The 23,354-nt window shown below is 33.9% G+C and overlaps 1 protein-coding gene across 4 annotated transcripts in view; it reads right to left on the bottom strand.

The window, feature by feature from the left end:
* The window catches only part of LOC113051913 (leucine-rich repeat serine/threonine-protein kinase 1-like), a 79,929-nt gene that overhangs the window by 52,302 nt on the left and 4,273 nt on the right, over window positions 1-23,354 (bottom strand). For 3 of the 4 annotated variants that reach the window (XM_026216093.1, XM_026216090.1, XM_026216092.1), the window contains exons 3-13: window positions 16,703-16,869; window positions 11,437-11,608; window positions 11,129-11,308; window positions 9,535-9,683; window positions 7,917-8,143; window positions 7,657-7,784; window positions 6,057-6,220; window positions 5,341-5,478; window positions 3,528-3,640; window positions 2,296-2,366; window positions 780-909 (exon numbers count right to left, since the gene is read on the bottom strand). In XM_026216093.1, coding sequence (XP_026071878.1) covers window positions 780-909; window positions 2,296-2,366; window positions 3,528-3,640; window positions 5,341-5,478; window positions 6,057-6,220; window positions 7,657-7,784; window positions 7,917-8,143; window positions 9,535-9,683; window positions 11,129-11,308; window positions 11,437-11,608; window positions 16,703-16,869 — 1,639 coding nt within the window. Of the gene's footprint in view, window positions 1-779; window positions 910-2,295; window positions 2,367-3,527; window positions 3,641-5,340; window positions 5,479-6,056; window positions 6,221-7,656; window positions 7,785-7,916; window positions 8,144-9,534; window positions 9,684-11,128; window positions 11,309-11,436; window positions 11,609-16,702; window positions 16,870-22,075; window positions 22,349-23,354 lie in introns of those variants that run through there. The other variant, XM_026216091.1, reaches the window with a different exon arrangement.

Genomic DNA, 23,354 nt, shown 5'->3' with positions numbered 1-23,354 from the left:
TAAATATATTGGATTTTTAAGTTGTAGTTTTTGATGGTTGAATTTTTCTTTTAATTAAAATACTGAAATGATCTTAAATTATTGTGCTTTTTTTTTGTTTTTTTTGTTTTTTTGTTCGAACTAAATAATTATTTATGCATAATATAATAATTAAGATTTATAATTTTGATTTCTCTATGCAGCAATTTTTACTGACATTATGCATTATAAAAATATATAAATTCATTCAAATTAATGAACATTTATTTTATTATGCGAAAAGAGAGAGATTTGGTTAAATTTATTTTATTTTTATATTAATAAAATGTCAAATAATAGTTTTCCATTTTAATATATTATAAAGTGTAATTTATTTATGTGTATTTTCAGCATCATTATCCAGTCTTCAGTGTCACATGATCCTTCAGAAATCAGTCTAATTAATAAATAAAGATTTATTTTATTACGGAAAAATAAAGAGTGATTATATAGAATTTTCTAATATCTTATATTTTTTTATATTTTATATTTTTTTATATATTTAACATGTTTTATATATATTTTTTCAGATTTCATCTCAATTTAAATTTAAGTCTTATTTATTTGTGCTCTTGAAATTAGAATTAAATTAGAAATGATTGGGAACTACCTAAAAAAAGTTTCTTATCTAATGTTTATATCAAAAAAAATATCTGAATGCTGCGACCAACCAATCACAGTCAGGTATTCCTAAGAGACGTGTAATAAAGTGGGAAGAAATGCAGAAGTCCCATGATTTCCCATGATTCCCTGCGACTCACTTGGACAGATAGAGTTCGGAGAGGTTCTTGAGGCCACACACTGACGGCGGCACACACTCCAGCTGGTTGTCGTTCAGGAAGAGGACTTCCAGAGAATCCCGCAGGATCACAGGAAACTCAATGGGACAAACTGCCAAAAGAGAGCCAGAGGAGATGAGGACCTGATCAGAAGCACACAACATTCAAACCCAAATCCCCGGAGACTAATGCATGATCACGGAGGACTGCAGCAGTCATACTTCTGACTCTAATGCAGGCCATCAGACCAGCTTTGTGTTAATATTCAACAAATATACTTCATTATATCTTTATTTTGCTTCCATAAAGTGACAAAAAAAGGATATAATATATAATATTAAATCTTTGCAGAGGAGGCAATTCTATAATGAATAATATCAACAAAAAAGAAAAGCATCTGAACCTATAATGGATTTCATAAATAAATAAATAAATATTATATATATATATATATATATATATATATATATATATATATATATATATATATATATATATATATATATATATATATATATATATATTTTTTTTTTTTTTTAGTCTATATATATATATATATATATATATATATATATATATATAAAAAAATACTAAAAATAGAGCAGCAGCAAATCAGTATATTATTTTTCAAATATTACTCATCCCAAAATGTTGCCATTTATTATTATTATTAATATATATATATATATATATTTTGAGTCTATATATATTATATACATATACATATATACATATATATACATATATACATATATATATATATATATATATATATATATACACATACATTTATATATATATATACACACATATATATACATATACACACACACACATATACATATATATATAGACTCACAATTAATATATATATTAATAATAATAAATGGCAAAATTTTGGGATGAGTAATATTTGAAAGGTTTTTGAAAGAAATCTCTTCTGCTCACCAAAGCTGCATTTGATCAACAATACAGTAAAAACAGAAATACTGTGAAAAATTATTACAATTTAAAACAACTGTTTTCTATTTGATTATATTGCAAAATGTAATTTATTCCTGTGATCAAAGCTGTATTTTCAGCATCATCACTCCAGTGTCACATGATCTTCATTATAATATACTGATCTGCTGCTCAAGAAATATTTCTGATTATTATTAAATAATATTTTGTGGAAACTGTGATGTAATTTTGTCCAGGATTCTTAAATGAAAAGAAGTTCAAAAGAACACGTTTGTTTAGTCTTGCGTTCGGAGTAAAGATATGCATTTGTACACTTTGTTGAATCAAATGCATTATTGCCTGAAAACACATTAAAAGTCTAATATGAGTCAGACTTTTGGATCCGTCTGAAAGGGTTTTAGTTTAGCTTCTGATGCCATTACTAAAACGATCCACACACTTTTCACAGTCTCAACAAAACATGGTTCCCCTGGTGAGATCCCTCAGTTTGGTGAGGCCTGCAGCGTGGTGACCGCAGTGTTTGAGGGCACTGTACCTGGATCTGGGTCTCGTCTGTGCCATGTGGTGAAGAAGGCCAGCTTCCTGGTTCTGCTCGGCTCTCCCGTCCTAAAATAACATTCGATTTCAGATCTCCACAGTCTCTATATACAACCACCAGGACTGGACTAGTGAACTAGTAGAGCATTGAACACAGATAGATCTCATAGATGCACTCCCTAAAAATTTTACCGAATGTATTTTCTAAATATCTTTCTAAGATATGTTTTAAGCCAAATTACAAGACAGCATTACATGTATTCTTTGCTGAGAAAGCAATTCCATAATGCATTATATACACAACACGGAAAATATAGCTAGAAATGTGTCTAAAATGGACCATTTTACCTCGATTTTACCCATTTCTATGGTAATTTGAGATTATCAGTATTAGCACTGTCCAAAGGAAAACAAAACACAAAATAAAACAACAAAATACATAAAAACAAACGAATGCATAAAAAATATGTAAAAAACAAAACCAACAACAAAATAATAATATAAAATCAATAATAAAATTAATAAAATAAAACCATGCAATAATATAACAACAACAAAATAAAATTAAAACATATAATAATAATAAAACAATTAACAAATTATTAAAATATACAAATAAATAAATTAATATTTATGGCTGAATGTCACATCACTTTTTTCACTTTATAAATATATATATATATATATATATATATATATATATATATATATATATATATATATATATATATATATATATATAAAATTAAAGAATATGAATAAAAACAAAATAAAATTATTATTAATAATAAAACAACACAATACTAAACTAATTATTATTATTATTATTTTAATAACAACAACAACAACTAAGGAATGAAAAAAACTAAAACTAAACTAAAAATAGTGTTATGCAAACAAATGATAAAGCAGCATCTCATGTATCCTTTGTAGAGAAGGCAATCTCTTTATACATAATGTGCAAAACACACAAAAAAGTATCAAGCAATAGTTCAATGCATTTAAAAAATTACTGTTTGACTTATTATTATGTTTATCAGAGTTTCTGTAGAACGAACAGCCTTCAGATTGAGAGTGTGCTCAAGATGCATTAAAATGCTGCCTATATAGGCTCCCTAGGTCTTTCTGTGTCTGTGTATGTGTCTGTGTATGTGTGTGTGTGTGTGTGTGTGTATATGTATATATACATTTACGTGTGTGTGTGTGTGTGTGTGTGTGTGCTTGACCTACTTCCCCAGTTGGTTTCTGGACAGGTCTAGTGTTCGCAGACAAGAGCATTTCCATTTGTTTGGAGAGGGCAGAGTGGAGATTTGGTTCCCACACAACTTCAGAGAGACGATGGCCTAAAACACACACAGTGATCTCAGTGACACACACACACACACACACACACCTGTACTGCTATTTATATTACTGTTATTAGCACATATGAGACATTTATCTGTTATGTGCAGAGTTTTATTGCTTCATTGCTGACAAATAATTAAAGACATATGCAGGTTTAGTTTTCTACAGTGGATTTCAGGTAAATATTTTTGGTTTAAATGACAAAAAATTAAATTTAAAATTAAAATAATAATACAAGTAAAAATAAATAAATAAATAAGACAAAAAAATAAGATTAAATAAATCCAACAACAAAACAATAAAATAATTACAAAATAATTTAATAAATATATATTAAATAAATCAACGACAAAATAAAGTAATACAATTAAATAAATACAAAAAATAATAATAATAAATAAATAACACATTGTCAGTTTTGACTCGTTTGTCTCGGTTTAATCATCGTTTTCGCTCACAGACAACAAATATCTGCTGTTTAAAAGAGCACAGATTTTCAAGACAAACTGCATTCAATTGAATTTTAAATGACGAAACTCCCGTTCCTCTTATGCTTTCTTTTCTTCTAGCTTGCGATCTCTATTTCTCTATTTCTCTGTCCGCCGTTGGCTTTGTGTTGACAGTTCATTTGTGAAACTGACAGTGAAGCTCAGGAAACTATAAAATCCCGTCTGCGCTGCTCGGCTGAATTGATGTAAACATTTGGAGCCTCTCAGGCTTATTGGTGTAAAAAGCTATAATTATTAAAGCTGAAGCTTTTCCCTGATTCACTGGTGTCTGTTCAGATGTGTTACAGTAGACGTTTACTGTGAGCACAGCGCCACCTTGAGCTCAAGACCATATCACACTGCTGGACCCAGTGCTGCTAGGCCAAATATAAATATATATATATATATAAAACACACAGTTTCTTAGTGAATTAAAGGAGTTCACCAGGAAAAGATATTAGTGGGAGAACCTTACAGAACCTGTCAAAAACACGCCTGGTGACCAGATTTCACAATATCACTGAAGTAAGTCGTGTATGTGTGATGTAACATTGTGACATTATTTTCAAGACAATTTCAGCACTTTCCTCCTGTAAGATCTGACAAAGAAAACCAAAAACATATATAAAACAACACTGTTAGAAGTAAAAAAATATATATAATTGTTTTATATAATTGTTTATATTTTAATTATAAAAATTAATTATTATAAAAATAAAAATAATAGATTTATCACAGCAATGTGATTAATGATTAATGAGAATAAATGACGTTCAGATTATTGAGAATAATGGGCTTTAAAAAAAAATACAACATATAAACTCATGCATAATTTTTTTCTTTGGTCAAAATATTATATCATATTTAATTTCTTATTTTAATTTCCACACATTTCCTCCTGTAAACTCCCATGATTTTTTTTTATATTTTTATGCTGAGTTAATAAAATAAATGTATTTAAATTTCCATTTTTATATTATTTTTTCATTATTACATTTGTATTTTTTTATCAAATTAAAATGTAAAAATATTATCTTTATTACCAGTAATTCAATTAATGAGAATAACAACATTGAGAAAAATAATTGTCCATTTAGGAAAGGGGAAAAAAAAAAATCACTGTAAACTAGTACAACACCCAGACACATGCGTCATCTCTTTTGTTAAAATGTTGTACCTTCTTTTAATTCTTCAGCACATTTCCTTACCTCTAGCTCAAATATGTATGAGGGCAGCTCCTTCAGGACGTTCTCGGAGATGTCCACCTCCCTCAGATGCGTCTTCCAGAAGATGGAGATGGTGTCAGGAAGAAACTCGATCTGGTTGTTTGAAGCTTTGCAGATTTTCTGTCAGAAAAATGATTGACATGCTGACAAAACATTCACTGCTATTTAGGGATGCACGATATTGGATTTTGGCCGATATTCGATATGCCGATATTTTCAAAATAATTTTGGCCGATGCCGATACCGATATATATATAAACATTTTCGCCTGATATATTTAAACTTTAATTTTACTGAAGAGAAATCTCTTCTGTACTGATTCGACCATAAATGTATTATTTTACAAATGTAGACAGACATTCACACCTGAAAAACAGGTCAATTATTTCACTTGGAGAATATCGGTTGGGCTCATATGCAGAAATATTCATATCGGCCGATACCGATGATGGTCATTTTAAGCTTTTATCGGCCGATACCGATGTTGTGCCGATATTATCGTGCATCCCTACTGCTATTCACTGATAATGCATAAACGTGTCATTCATTTAACCTCAAATCACAAACAGATGCATGTTTGTCTTGTAGAGGCATCATGATGTTTCATGTGATATGTGCTTAGCTTATGGCCCTGTATGTAGGTGTATGTTGATAATGGAGGTGGCCGTGTGTGTGACCCCATGCAGGACGTGACGCACCAGAGGACAGGCCCAGGGGTCAGGGAAGCGGCTGAGCTTGTTTCTGCTGATGTCCAGCGAGCCGAGGGCCTTCAGGCAGTGCAGGATGGAGGAGGGCAGGTCTGTCAGGCTGTTGTGGGACACGTCCAGCTCCTGCAGCTTACGGAGGCCGATCCAGTTCGTGCCTGCAGCAGAACACACTGTTAGCGCTGTCATGCTAACACAGGTGTGTGATGACTGCCACTCTATTATCTCCAGATGCTTAACAAACCGTCTTTACATGAACACATTAAGAAGACACCTTTATCAAAGCCTCAAACAAAAGTGACGTGACATACATGACCCATACCTATATAGTTTCTATAAAACATGATCAGGTATTATTATTAGTACCAATTACCACTGTTTATTTATCATATATAAAATATGACTAAGTATATCTACCTATATATATATATATATATATATATATATATATGTATAACAAACGTGTGTGTGTGTGCTCATGTGTGTGAACGTGTGTTTGTGAGTGTATGCGTATGTTTGCTTATGCGTGTGTGTGTGTGTGTGTATGCTTATGCGTGTGTGTGTGTGTGTATGCTTATGCGTGTGTGTGTATGCTTAACGCGCGTGTGTGTGTGTGTGCTTATGCATATGCTTGTGTGTGTGTATGCTTATGCGTGTATGTGTGTGAGTGTGTGTGTTTGCTAGTGCGTATGTGTTTGTGTGTGTGTGTGTGTGTATGCTTATGCGTGTATGTGTGTGAGTGTGTGTGTATGTGTGTGTTTGCTTATGCGTGTGTGTGTGTTTGCTTATGCGTATGTGTTTGTGTGTGTGTGTGTGTGTGTGTATGCTTATGCTTGTGTGTGTATGCTTATGCGTGAATGTGTGTGTGTGTGTGTGTGTGTGTGTGTATGCTTATGCTTGTGTATGTATGCTTATGCGTGTATGTGTGTGTGTGTGTGTGTGTGTTTGCTAGTGCGTGTGTGTGTGTGTGTGTGTATGCTTATGCGTGTATGTGTGTGTGTGTGTATGTGTGTGTTTGCTAGTGCGTGTGTGTGTGTGTGTGTATGTTTGCTTATGCGTATGTGTGTGTGTGTGTGTGTGTGTGTGTGTGTATGCTTATGCATGTGTGTATGCTTGTGTGTGTGTGTTTGTGTGTGCTTGTGTGTGTGTGTGTATGCGTATGTGTGTGCTTATGTGTGTGTGTGTTTGTGTGTGTGCTTATGCGTATTTGTGCTTGTGTGTGTTTGTGTGTGTGTGTGTGTGCTTATGCGTATGTGTGCGCTCTTATGTGTGTGCACTTATTTGTGTGTGTGTGTGTGTGTTCTTGTTTGTGTATCATATCAGGACACAGCTCTGTATAATGACATGGGTAGGACACAGGTATTACAAGGAGAGGGTGACTTATGAGGACATAACCCATGTCCCCATTTTTCAAAACACTTATAAATCATACAGAATGAGTTTTTTTGAGAAAGTACAAATGCACAAAGTTTCCTGTGAGGGTTAGGGTTAGTGAATGGCAATAGAATATACAGTTTGTACAGAATAAAAACCATTGCACCTATGGGATGAACCCACTTTTCACAAAAACAAATGTGTGTGTGTGTGCTTGTACCATTGGGGATGTTGAAGAGGCTGATAAGTTTGTTTCTGGCTGCAGAAATCCTCTTCAACTGGCCGAGATGAAGCAGACCGACAGGAAGACACTCCAGCTCATTCTCACTCACATTCACATGAGCCAATCTACAGAGAACATGGGCCATAGAGACACATCAGCCAGAGACGAGCACATGACAGCATCTACAGATGTTTTCCTGTTTCATAATCCTGATTATATCAGAAGGATTGTGAAAGGTGTGTGGAGGTGTCACGGACCGGCTGCAGATGATCTCCTGCGATGAGCTCGGGGTGGGCAGCTCTCGCAGCTGATTGTGGCACAGGTTGAGCGAGTGCAGATGAATCAGACCCCAGGGCACCACAGACGGCAGCGAGCTCAGACAGTTACGAGACAGATCCAGAACCGTGATCCGAGACGACACGTCCATGAACCAATCCAGATCCAGCCAGGGCAGCTTCAGTCCCGACCAGTCAACATGCACGGCCTGTGGACGAGGAACAGAGGTCTACTGACATCCACTTAAAGATGCGATGATTAAACAATCCTTGAGGACAAACATCAGTGCTGATCACTACTGTAAATGCTGACATGACACACAATGTTTCAACACTCATTTGTACAGCAATAATAAAGAGGAATCAAAATCTAACATATAATTCATAAAAAAAAATATTTTAAAAAGTACAAAATACACACATATATAATTACTAGTACAAAATAATAACATATAATATAATATGATCATTAATAAAAAATAGGAAAAATAATAAATACAGAATAATAAAATATAATTAATAAAATTATAAAATAAAAAATACAGAATATCTCATACAAATACACATATATAATATAATTAAGAAAAATAATAAATATAGAATAATAAAATATAATAATAATCAAGAACATTTATTTAAAAAAAAAATCAGAATAACTCATACATATATAATTACTAGTACAGAATAATATAATATTGTATGATATATAATTAATAGAAAATACAAAAAAAATACATACACACACACACACACACACACACACACACATATATATATATACATACATATACACACACATATATATATATATATATATATTACAGTACAGAATAACATTGTCATAATTAATAAAATAATAACTACAGAATAATAAAATATAATATATAATTAATACAAATTATAAAAAAATAAAAAATAAAATAACACATACATATATAATTACTAGTACAAAAGAATATGATATATAATAATATAATATATTAATTTCATTGTATTATCTTTATGAAAGATTATGTAGCAATTCAGAAAATATTTAAGTATCTAAAAATAAAAATGTTTTCAGATTGTTTAAGAGTGTAAATGTTTACTTATAAATATTAAGTTTAAGTTTTAACCAAAATAATAAAGTTAATAACTATGTACAGCAATAAAATACCGTTGTACTGGTGCTAAAAATCTTTGTGTTTGTAAAGAGTCAATGTAAAAATTAAAAACTCATACACAGGAACTTTTCAAGAGGATGTGAAGCACCTTGTGGCATAATTGTGTTGCATAATATTTTACACAGGCTGGTGTTTATAAGCTCAAATGAACTGAGAATCTAATTGCATGAATTTAGTTCAATTTAACTCCTTTAATTAATGTTATTAAGTTTTAAAAATCAATTATTTACACCACAGCTCCTCTAATACACATTATACTCCTTTTACTATGATTTTGATGTTATTTGTCAGTGTTTATGCACAGGTATGAAGTCTCGTCCTGAGTACATTACCAAAGAGGAACAAGGACTAAAGCTGAAACTTCCGTAAAATGAAGTCGCAGCATTGTTCACGAGCCCAGGCCTGATCTTAAAACAATTCAGAGGGACGAGTCTCACCTGCAGCAGCGTCCCGTCCGCAGGCGCGTCTTTGTCCTGCAGGTGGCGCTGTCTGAGCAGCTCCCTGCTGAAGTCTGCGTGATCCATCAGCGTGTACGAGGAGAAACCGGCTCCATTGTCCAGCAGAAAACACGCCACCTCCTTGTTTCCTGAGGAGAAAACCAGCTTCAGTTAGAGCAGGAACAGCTTTCACTTTATTTCTCCACACCTCCGCGCTGAAAGAGGAAGTGAGGGCCGGGGGAGGAAGTGCATGCGTGTGCTGGAGCAAAGCGGGAAAACCTGGTCAAAAATCCCCTGCTTTCACTTTTCAGGACCAGCGTACAGTTCAGGATGATTAAGCTTAATTAGTTCAGTCCCTGAGTTAATAATATCCTCATAACTGGTCAAACCAAAATCACATCCAATCACTCAAATTCTGTAAAACTAGACCAGGGATTCTATAAAAAAAAATAATAATAATAAAATATTTTTTTTATTAAATTAAATTAAATTAAATTAATAAATAAAATAAAACATAATAAAAATAAAATAAAATATTTTTTAATTAAATTAAATAAATAATACAAATTTTCAATAAAATAAAATAAAATATAATAAAAATAAAATAAAATGTATTTTGATAAAAATATCAACATAACACACACACACACACACACACACAATACAACAAAAAAATATGAAATTTGATTTGATTGTGTTCATGTAACCATTAACCTACACTATTGAGCCGCACACAAGCAAAAACATTAAATGACTGAAATATTCCCTTAAAATCTCATTTCTAAGTCATTTCAAGTATATTCAGAGGTGTTCAGCTGAGAGTTGAGTTTGTAAATCCCTGTGCTAAACAATTTTAAAGTAACATATCACTAGAAATTTTGTAAATATTTGCGTTTACACTTTTATCTGCAAAATATAACATTTTGGTAAAATGTACAATCATTTCTTAACATTAGCAGAAATCAACTAACAACGAGCAGCATTGTGTTTATAGTATTAATCTTTGTTAATGTTACTTAATAAATAAAAATAAATTATTAATGTTAACAGCTATAACTTTTGATTAAAAAAAATTTATTCTTTAATGTTGCATTTAACATGAAGATTTCTAAATGTTGTAGAAGTATTGCTCATTGTTTATGTTAACTAATATAGGTCAGTTTATATGAAATCTCTTACATGTTTTAAATAAATGCTTAAATTTTTAAAATAAAACTTAAAATCTTACATAAAAAAATAACAAAAATTAACCAAGGGGTTGATCAAAAAGCATTTAAAATAATAAAAATAAAATAAAATAGAATGCATTTTCCGTCCAAATTTCTTCAAACAATGCCATTCGGAAATTGGATAATTAATGTTAACAAATTAAACCTTACAGTAAAGTGTTCCCTCTGTGATTCACATAAAAAATGCAATCAAATTGGTGTGAATAAGCCCTGAAGAAATGGATTCAGAAGTGTTCACATTCTCTGCTCCTGGTAGGAATGCATATTAAGTCCTTCCCAAATGTCATGCATTGTTGCCTTACAGTTTAACAGCTATTCTCTGCAGTAATAATGAGAAGTATGTGATGAGCAGAAGTCTACAGTACCTGCCTGTGCGGCGGCGTACAGGGGCAGGCCGCTGATGATGGCAAACTCTCCTGAATGAACAGCGCAGTCCTCGGTGTCAGCGTTATACGTGTAGATCAGCAGCTTCACCACCTCTAAATGATCCTGCTGACACGCCGTAGCCAACATCCAGTTCAGCAGATCCTTACGGACACACGGACCTAACCAGAGAGAGAGTTGTTTCAGAAGTGGAGAAGAGTACTGTATGTTAACATGAAATATACAACATGAGTTTAAATGTTGAATATACATGTTGAGTTTAAGGACAGTGGATTTGGTTTGCGCTCACGTGGTATAGAGTCCAGCAGCTCTCGGACCAACAGCTGATGTCCGTGATGTGCTGCTAAGACGGCAGGGTTTTCTTCACTGGGCTCTTGTGGGACTGTAACTCGTGCTTCCTGCAGCAAGAACCGAACGCCGTCCAAGTCACCGTTCTGAACCACCAAACACAGCAGCTGCACCTACACACACAAACACACACACACTGTCTTCAGGAAAAGAGGTAAAGCAGTTTAAATCAATTCTCCTTAACTTCTACCTGGCATTGCAATCAAAAACAAGGTGGAACAAAAACTTTATTATAATATTTTTGCACTTCTGCAGGCTTTTTTGTCCCAAATACTGGGAAATCTGTGGATTGTGTGAAACCACGTCTGGTTACAGAGAAGTCAACACTAGGTGGAAGTATTTTACCTTCTCAAATGACTCTCCACAGACTGAATGCATTAGATTTTATAATGTTTTTAAAAGAAGTATCTTCTGCTCAACGAGGCTGCATTTCTTTGATCAAAAACACAGTAAAAACAGGGAAATTGTGAAAAATTATTATAATTTAAAATAAATGATTTATATTGCAATATATATTAAAATGTAATTTATTCCTGTGATGCAAAGCTGTATTTTCAGCATCATTCCTCCAGTCTTCAGTGTCACATGATGCTTCAGAAATCATTCTGATATGCTGATTTGCAGCTCAAGAAACATTTATTATTATCAAAACAGTTGAGCGGCTTCATATTTTTCTGGAAATACATGTAAAAACTCATATTTAAAATAGAAACCTACTGTAAAATTGTCACTTTTTATTTATTTATTGCATGTTTGATGAATAAAAGTATTAATAAAAACATTATATTAAAATTACATTGCAATGGTAGCATATTAGTGATTTAGTGCATTACCCAAAAATATAATTACAGCTAAAAACTGTAGTGTAGATGCACTGTGAGAATATTTGATCATTGTTTAAATATTAATTAATATTGTGCATAATGAACCTGGCACTTACCTGCCAATGTTGAGACACAATGCCAAACGATTACTGAATACTGCTTTGTTTTCAACGACTATGTGAAACAGCATTTTAAACTGTAGTGTGCTATAGTAAGGTCACATGACCTCATTCCTTATTCAGCAAGTTATGTTCAGTTATTGGTTTCAAAATTGAACTTTTTCATCCTCTTTTGTGTCAAATTACTTTACTTTTTAACAGTCCAAATGTATGCATCAAGAATCAGAAAGAACAAACCTGCTTCAGTGATTCATTTGTTACACTGGAAATGAAAGCTCACGTCGAGCACTGCATTGGAGGATACTGTTTTCGGTTAATAAGATCGCCCTGGATGAACACTTTATATTTAGACCAATGCAGTTTGTTATACTAAGAGGCATATGCTAGTATTCTATTTCATATTTAGTCATTTACTTCCAAATTACGATTTAATTTAAGACAAAACCTCTGTTGTAAATGTTACATTGCCTCAGAACTAAAGTTTAAATGTGAGTTTGCACTTCCTCATTCTTGTACATGCTCGCTGTGGCCTACAGACACTAAAATCAGCCTTTTTTCCACTGAGTCTGTGAATCAGGGTTAGAAGTAAGTGTGGCTATTTCTACTGCTGTTTCTGCAGTTTGCAAACTGTATGCAGAATGCAGAGTTTTATTACAATACAGTTACTTTTACAAAAAGTACACCTTTTCAAAGCAGCTTTTCAAACAAGTATTGCAGTACTGATATAAAAAAATCTATTTAAAGCTTTAAAAAGAAGAAAATATGCAAAAGTATGTGAAATGCAAAGATAATACATACTCTAAGGCTGTTAAAGGTAGTCGACTAATCATGCATTTATTTTAATTAAATATATACTAGGTGTGGGGAACTAAACCATAAAGAGCTTTTAATAAATAGTCTATTCTGCACTCGATCGCGCAAATAATGCTTTTCACAAAGTACCGGCAAAAAAATTAAAGTCTATGAATGTGTGGGGAAAAACAACAAGAATATATTTTACTTCTTAATAAACTAGTGTTTCCTCAGGTAGTGTGTCAGCTGCAGAGATACAGTGGATGAACCTTTGGAGAGAAATGCACCTTTCATATGGATTACAGAATCAGAGATTATTTGTATTTTGCCTATACGACGAGTTTCACCACGCTCCAGTGCACGGAAACAGAGACAGCAGAAAGTCTGGTTTGTTTTCTTTATTTTACAAAAGCACAACGTCTTTTTGTTATTGTGAGTGTATACATATAAAAGCAGACCCCTGACAGATTTGAATGATATATAACTCTTATCTGAGCAAAAATAAAAACAAGACTTTGTCGACTAAGCCTCTTCTAGTGTTTAGTCGACTACTGGGGGGCAGCCCAAAAATACATCATGAAAATAACTTGCATATAAAGCATGAAAATAAATATCTAAAATATAATAGATAACAAATATAATTCTAAAATTAACACTTATTTACATATAAAATCAAATTTACAATTTAATATTGTAAATTACTTATGATTACATATATTTTACAGCAGCACACATAAATATCTGAAATATGATATTTGCACACATTTCTAATCTCAGAGGCCACTGAAGCAGCGATTGAACGGGACTAATGCGATGATCAGATGTGGGTTTGTTAACTGATGGCCGGTTAGAAGACCATTAGAGTCACATCAATCACTCATGACCTCATTAGAGACCTGTAACAGTATTTACAGAGGAATATCTCTGCACACTCGCTGACCACACGCTCTCATGTCATCTGTAATCACCTTACTGTGAACAAAGTCTTTTTAAGAAACAAACACCTTATAATTAATCTTTCTGCCTTGCACAAAAAAAATCAAAGTTTTGGGATTTTTTATGTTTTATAAATAAGTTTATAAAGATTTGATAAATGCAGCCACAAAAGAAAAAGAAAAAAGTAAAATATTAATAGAATTCAAAAAGCATTTTTGTATGTGAATATATTTAAAAATTGAATTTATTCATGTGGAGCAAAGCCGAATTTTCAGCATCATTATTGCAGTTTCATAGTCACATGACCCTTAAAAAATAATTCGAATATACTATTGTAAATTACTTCTTATTGCTAGAAAAGTGGTTGTTAAGGTTTTCTCAATGGTTGCCAACAACAAAAACATAATAGGAATCAACATTAAGACAATTTTAAATCCAAACACTCCCCTTGTCTCCCATTGGTCGGAAAAACAAACAGTCCCGCCTTAAACTCACGCCATTGGTTGAGCCAAAACTTAACATAGTCAGGTGGTTCAAACAAACAGATCAGTGTCACAGCGTTTACACAACAGGGAAATGAACATGCGAATGGATTGTTATGTCTGCATATTAAGCTCCGACAGGAGGAAGTACTGTAGATTAGAAGAAATTATATACAATGATACAGCTCTAAATCCAAAGCAAAGCCTCATCATATTCAAATGATTTCAGCTTGTTTTGATGCTGTTTTATATTCAACATTACGTCCATACAGACCACTAGAGCAGATTTACAGGCCAAAACATGTTTTAATGTTAAAGCCATAACAGAATACCATCTGCTTATCAGCATCACAGACTGGAAACACAAGCCATTTGTAATGTTCTGAGTCTATGGCAGGTCAATAACGGGTTTCTACTGTTTTGAAAGCATATAATTAATGCATGCACTGTATTTTTCACACATCCAACACGAAGGCGAAAACTGTGAAAAGTGAGTAAAAAAGCTGTGATATTCAATATTTGTTAAAAGGCTCTGCCTTCCCTTTAGCACAGTATTGTGTGTGAATGTGAGAAGTATCAAGGGTTTCACAAGCATGTTTTCAGCACGTTTCCCCTGCTGATGCAGATCAGAAAAGCTCATGCAATCTTAGGACAAGCCGGATACTTGACTATTGCTCGTTCTTAGGGTTAATCATTAGAACAAAAACCTAAAAATTATAACTAATCCTTAGTATTTAAGGGATAAACATTTTGTTATCATTTACTCACTCTCAGGTTGTTCCAAAACAGTTTAGAGATTTCTTTCTTCTGTTGCACATAAAAGATTATATCTTGAAGAATGTGGGAAATCAAACAGTTGACTGTTCCCATTGACTTCCACAGTATAGTATTATTTTCCAAACTATTGAAGTCAATGGCTGCCAGCAAGTATTTGGTTCTTCAGTATATCTTCTTTCCTTTAAACTTTGGTGCATAACTTACTTTACACTGTTAGCTTCAAGCTGATACTGTACCTCAAATTATGCAACCTGCATTTATATTCATGCACATGGAAGATGCATTTCACTGGTCCATTCACTGGTAATTGAACCCTATGACTGTGGCATCACAATATTTACATTTATAGTTGACACTTTACCCCAAAGCAACTTTTATTGAATTAAGGTGCACATTTCGTTAGTTCAAATTTATCGGTTCAAAACTCATGATATATAAAAGGTGCACATGGAGTCATGCATACAAATACAAACACTGGTAAACTAAGTTGACTTCTTGATTTTCACTTCCAAAAAACTGTCCATTTTAACATTTAAATGATATGTACGATTAGATCTATTACAGTTTACAGAAAACCAACAGACAGTTTTAATCAAGATTTTTTGTCTTTTAATGTAAAAAATTAACTCTTGAAAAGATCTCATTATAAAAAACAGCAAATAAGAACAAGCCTATAGCAAACTTAAATCCACACTAGAGTTTGACCGATATTTGGTTTTACCTATATTTCTCCCAATATTAACGCATTTTTCCATTATCGGATATCAGTTTTGTTTCTTGTACAAGGAAAAAGTTCCATTAAGACACTCTTCATCTTGAAGAGAGACGGGTCAACAACCGAGGAAACGGGTGAGTTGATTTCACGGTGTGTATGTGGCCACTGACAATGTGTAACCAAAACTGGTTCGATATTGTATTTCATTTCTCATTTTGAAGAGTTTTACAAAAGCAGCAACTTACATTTAACTATTTTCAGCAATACTTTTCAATATTGCATGCATCCTAATATATTTTGAATGTTTTTTTCCTCCAAGGAGCTTGTAGTAATGCATTATGGGACGCCCAACAGGCTATTATGCTCTGGACAGGACTGATCAATGTTTTGATGATGCCACAAAAAGCCCGTCTGCTGCCAAACCACCATAGCAGCTTCCAAAACACAACAAATGCTGGTCCTTCAGCAGGTAAACTGCATGCACAATGCACCGCTTCACTTCAGTGCTTATGTGAATGTTCATTTAAATGAGAGTATAAAGTGAGCGAATGATCAAACTCACCCCATCCGGTCCCTCTCCGCCGTTATTCTCGCAGGAAAGCCGGATTAGCTCGCGTGCCCTCTGGTCATCGCCGTCCGTATAGGCCTTTTGGATGCTCCTCAGAGTGGATGAATGACTCCCGGGAACGCTGCCGACCGCCGACTGCTTGGCTCCCATCGCCGGGACGTCTGCAAATGGGGCATAGCCACCATAAATAAACAAAACACTCAGTATCAGAGAACGAACTTCATGCTAAAACAACGACGACACGATGGGAAATGAGCTTCAGATACAGGAGGCGAGGGATCTGCCGGGAATCAGGTCAGCTTCATAAAGAATTCACATGCCTCTCCCCCCGGACTGGTGCGTGTGTATTTGTGGAGCTGCGCTCTTCCAGTTCCACCTTTGATGTGAAGAGCACCTACTCATTGGGAAGATCTGGGGAGACTGAATGGTTAGTGATAGTCACACACAACCCCTGCAGATCCAAACATGTCTAAAAGCACACACACACTTTAAATAAAAAAGCCATGCATGCTGGTACTGTAGTTTGCATGAAATATTTTTCGGGAAGTTGTGGTGTGACATGCAAAACTTCATCTAAAACTATTTTATATGGCATTTTGATAAATCTTTTTTAATTATGCATTACATTTTTTGTCACTTCGTATTATTTTACAGACTAAATATAGCATTTGTACTTTGAAAAATTCATTTGCCACACTGCAAGACCATTTAACATGAACTAGCAAAGGAAAACGTGCTGTAACTGTAAAATAAAAAAATTCAAAAATCTAAAAGGCTAAAAATCCTGATGATGCTAAAATAAATGTTCATGCATCAAGCACACATCACTAAATTTACTCTAAAAATACAGCTAAATATGAATAAAATGACAGGTATAATTCCAACAGACAGATAGAGAGATATGATATTAGTATAAATTATAACATTATTTATTTAAAAAAAAATATTAGCTTTTATTGTTTTTTATTAGAATTTTCGTTTAAGTTTAATTAGTTTCTTATGCTTTTAATTTCAAGCTTTAAAGCTTTTAAATCCCCCCCCCACACAATTTTAATACGGTAACTTATTTTATTTCAGTTTGTTGGTATGGCAAAATTTCAATATTTATTTGTATTTTTTTATTGCATTTTATTTCAGCTTTTCTTCAATTAACGAAAACAACAGTTAACAGAAAGCTATTTTAAAACAGACAGAATAGAAAGTATTATAGACAGAGCGATCGATATAGTGATAAACTGACAGACAGACAGACAGATAGAAAGATTGGTAGATATTTAACCTCAGAAGTTTATATAAAGCATGTGGCTTTTATGGTGGTTTTAAGGTGGCGTTTGAATTAAAATGGCATGAGGGTGAGGGATCGAGACCGAATGTTCATTTTAGGGCAAACTTTATTAGTCTGTGTGATTATTAAAACAGCACATCACGAGTTGTAATTGCTCGGTGTAGATCAGTGGCTGGACTTCGGTGTGGGGATGTGTTATGATACCAATCCAAGAGGGCAGTGAAGGTCAGATCAATCACGCTCTCCTATTATTCACATTAGTCCATCCAGTCCTTTAACATTTACCTGGTAAATGCGGCCGTCTGCAGACACTGCTCCATTAACAGTAGATCTGCTCTGATGTAAAGGAGCCAGAGCTGCGGGTAAGAGCCAGTAAGGCTGTGTGCTTTAATAGAAGAGGCTCATATGAATAATTGAAAAACGTTTTCTGATGAGCGGCTGGAGAAAGCCTGAGGGAGGGTAACCATTAGACATCCAGCCTGCATCAATACAGTCTCAGCTCAAGTCCAGGCCAGAACAAATCAACCTGGAGGAAAAACCCAAGCCAAGACAGCAGCTCTGCTCTGAAACCTAACAAATCTGAAAACCTAGAAAGATTTTAAGATGCTCCTAATGTGGAGGAAAGAGAAGCATAAATACGGATCAAAGTTGGCTTCATCTTCAAAGTGGCTTGAGTCATTTCAAATCATCACCAACTCTATTAAAATAAATCTGTCAATGTCAGTGTGAATGCGCATTAAAGGGATAGTACATCCAAAAATGAAAATCCTGAAATCATTTACTAATTTAAACAGGTACCGGTAGCAATTGACATACTATGAAATCCTATAGAAGTCCATGGCTACCGTCAACTGTTTGGCTAACGATATTGTTGAAAATATCTTCTTTTGTGTTCAACAGAAGAAAGTAACTCATGCTCATCAAGTTTGGGACAACTAGTGGGTCAGTAAATAAGAGAATTTTCACTAAGTTGATATAATTCTTTAGGGTATTCATAAAAAGTCTGTTACATAGTTTGTGTTAAAAAACAAATTTTTTACCCTGTCAAAAACAGCTCTTTTCAGAACACGCTGTTTTGTAGCATTTTCCTTTAAATGTTAATGAGCTCTGCCGACTCCGCCCCTCAGAGACTGTTTACTTTAGCTTCATTCATTGTGAAACTTGCTAATTAGCACATTATTAGGAAAAGTGATTTGTAAACATTCACTGAAAAAAAAACCTTACACTCACTTCTTCTGTTGGTGAAGCTGGATCACGAATGATTCATATGTACACAGAAGTATTTATGTAGATTGGAGGCACATTCCCTTCTGAAACAAACGTAATCCACTGCATCTTCAGCGGTTCAGATGTCAGGAGTAAATAACGACTGCTATGTTCATTATTACATCCTACAACAGAACATCTCGATCGCTTAGGAGTCATTCTTGTCTACATCTGCTCCAGCGGCGAAACAATGGCGGACTGATGACAGCTCACTCAGGGCGGAGCTAAGATAAAACACCAGTCCAGTCTGTGCTGAAAGACTACTGTCAATCAAACTATCATGGGAGGGGCCTGTCTGTGTGACGTCACAAACACAGGCATCTAAGCTTGGCTCGTTTTGAGAGAGGGGTAAAGATTTGGGCAAATAAAAAAAAAAAAGTGCACATACACTGCCAACACACATTTCAGTTCAAACTGTTTGTAAAAGTGCATGTAGCATCATATCACCCCTTTAAGGCACATTCTGTAACTAAGTGAAAACAATTGCAAAATGCATCAGAAAATTATAAAATGGAAGTATTATAAGTATAGATTAAAAAAACAGCAGAAATAAAAAAAACCCCAGCTAATTACTAAATCAAACACGGACTATATTAACCAATGTTTGTGTGTGTTGTTCCAGACTCAAACACTGAGTTTCTCTGGATGTTACTGACTTTCAGTGTACTTCTCCTGATCAACAGACCATAGCAGCTGTGCATAAAACATCTTTCATCTAATTAAATCAAACCTTCAGTGCGTAGAGATTCCAGATCATGCACAAGAAAACCATGTAATCACTTCTGGCTATGTTCATTCAGTAATTTGTGTCTCTGCTCTGAAACTATTAAGCTCATTTCTACTTTCAATATGATTCATTTAAAGATAACAATTGAAAGTCACGGTCAACACTGGGCTGAGCAATATTTTGCTATATTTATTTCTGCAATGATATTGCTAATTATATGAAATCAAAAACTGTTAGAGTTGGTCAGTTTGATTCCTTAGCAATATTATGGATTATTGACTTGTATTTTAGCCGGAAGCAACAGTTTAAGCTAAAAATAGCTTAATCATGGATTTGATTCTCACAAACACACAGTTTTCACTTCACAAGACATTAACTGATGGACTGGAGTGGTGTGGATCATTGAGATGTTTTTATCAGCTGTTTGGACTCGGCACCCATTCACTGCAGAGGATCCGTTGGTGAGCAAATTATGTAATACCTCACTTCTCCAAATCTGTTCTGATGAAGAAACAAACTCATCTACATCTTGGATGGCCTGAGGGCAGGGCCGTATTAAGACAGTGTGGTGCCCCTATACCTCAAATGCCCCCCCAGACATAATTAAGGTGATTTCTCAAATCAAATTTAATTTATTAACTTGTCAAACTACTGTATTTTTTGGACTATAAGTCGCACCAAAGTTTAAGTCGCATCAGTCCAAAAATACGTCCTGACAAGGAAAAAAACATATATAAGTCACACTGGACTATAAATCGCATTTATTTAGAGCCAAGAACCAATATATGTTTTCAGTGTAGGCTACAGTAGCACTGAGCAGCGTAGAGTACCCTCTCGGGGCTGCAGACGCTGATGTTTTAACTTTAACTTCAATGGTAAACAGGGAGAGCAAGCGAGAGTGCAGTCAATCGCTTCTGTGTCAATATCGTCCTGAACTCATTTTTCACTCGTTTTAAAAAAAAAACTTTCGCTTCCTGGAACATTTTGAATTGTAGCTAAATGTCTAGCGTCCTTGTCTTTCTCTAACTTTCTTTTTGCAAAACCATTCCATTGACGTCTGTCCATTTTGATTAATTTTCTGTAGCCGTTAAAAAAACGACACATTTGCGCGTACTTGTTGTGGACCAACTCAACTCTGACAGGGACGGAAGGGGGGGACTGATAGTGGTCATGTAATCTTTATTTATTTATAATTTATTATTATTATTATTTAGTTAGTGTTCATAAAGAAGTGATGTATGGTCTTTTAAGAATTTCAAGTTAATTATAAAACAATTTACGAAAATTGTGTCATGTGGTGCCCCCCTATTTGTTGTGAATGGTTGGTGCCCCTGGGCACTGGCCCAAGTGCCCTTATGGATAATCCGGCTCTGCCTGAGGGTGAGCACATTTTCCTTTAATGTGATTCTGTTTGAATGGTTTGTTTCAATTAATCAGTTTAAAATCTGAATTTATTATTAAATGTTCATAAAAAGTCCCAACATGGTGCACTGAGCATATAACTGCACAGATGTCAAGATATATGTTAAATGTTTTTAAGGCCTAAAAAAATATCAAGATGTAATGTTAGCTGTATCCCTCAACTCTAATAAATGTGCCGATACAAACCTCTTGAGTTTCAGCTCTTGTCACTTAAACACTCATTAGCATATAAACGAGACACATTAACACTTACTCAGAATCTGATGATTAAATCAAACTCATCTAAATTTCACTTTTTTCATTCTCTCTCCAGTACAAAAAGATAGTTTGGATCGCATTTTTATCCCCTTAAAATATAGACATTTTTGAAGAGACACTAAAATCTTGTTGCTGCTCAGTTTAAGACTAACTTCAACTAAGAAAAGAACAAACTATCGAGACCATTTTAAACCACGTGACAATGAATCAGACGATGTGAGTGATGCCAACAAAGAAATCTAAGAAACAAACAATAAAATACTTTCCTGTTAAAGCACAATCTCTCTTATACGTTCAGAGAATTCAATCCCAGAATATGAAAGCATTGCGTCAATGAAAGGATCACTTCCTACACTCTGAACACGGACCTGAAACGATGGAAAACGAGACATTCACAATGCAGACGTACCTTATCATTCTGCTCGATCTATCGTCTCATTATTGTCTGTCAAGAGTCCAGAGGCTCGATGTACATTCAGTAACTGTGAGCATTAGCCCGACTCTGTCTCCTCCCTGTGTGCTATCCCTAATGGCAAGGTTATCTTACACTGCATACACTCTGAAGAGTGAAAGCCAACCCTCCCCGGCCGGCTGCAGTGTCTCTGTCCCTCCCTAGAGGACTTCAGATTGGGTTTGCAGCTACAGCTCAAGCTGCACTAAGCCAGATTAGCACAGTGGCCTCCTTCTGTAACGAGTGTTTCTGTCACACGAGACCAGACGACACACACACACACACACACAGACGTGACGGGACTCAGACATGAGCCACGCCAAACTAACACACAGCGATGGATTCTCACACACACTCACTGTTGCTAATGGCAACGGTGGTGCTGATGCTGAGTCGGCGGGAAAACTGAAACCCAACACCCATGACATGAAGTTTCACCTCGGGGGGGATATTGACCGTTTTTTGCGGGGTGCTTACTTCGTCGGTTTTCCGGAAAAATGCAACTGAGCGCAGCCCAGAAAGCCATATCTTGGTCATCTATAGAGACGGTCATAGAAAGATACAGTTGATAATTGCCCAACAACAGTCATCATCAAATTTTGAATCAGAAGTTGAGACACACTTGACTGGATCTGTTTCTTGTGATGACTAAAGCATTTAGCAATTTTTTTGCCACACATATACTCCCTGAGAAAAATGTGCCACATTTAAATATCTACCACAATATAATTTCATCTATATATTGGCAAAAATTTAATATATTTAATTTTTGGCAACATATATGTATTTATGTATTATATATATATATATATATATATATATATATATATATATATATATATATATATATATATATATATATATATATATATATATATATATATATATATAATACATAAATACATATATGTTGCCAAAATAATTATTTAATATATATTTCAAGTAAAATAATGGGGTATATATATATATATATATATATATATATATATATATATATATATATATATATATATATACCCCATTATTTTACTTGAAATATTCAACATATAGAAATATTATAATAAATTCAACATTAAAATAAATAAATGCCTCTAGATATTCAGTAAATAAAAAAATAAAAAAATTATAAATACATTTATTTATATAGAATTGGAGACCTACTATTTCTTAATTTTAACTATTTTCATCATGCCACATAAAAGAATAAAATAAAAAAAATGAATTAATCTATATATTT

The sequence above is a fragment of the Carassius auratus genome, chromosome 32 (assembly GCF_003368295.1).
Source record: "Carassius auratus strain Wakin chromosome 32, ASM336829v1, whole genome shotgun sequence".
Taxonomy (NCBI): Eukaryota; Metazoa; Chordata; class Actinopteri; order Cypriniformes; family Cyprinidae; genus Carassius; species Carassius auratus.
This window is presented reverse-complemented; position numbering and strand designations above follow the sequence as displayed.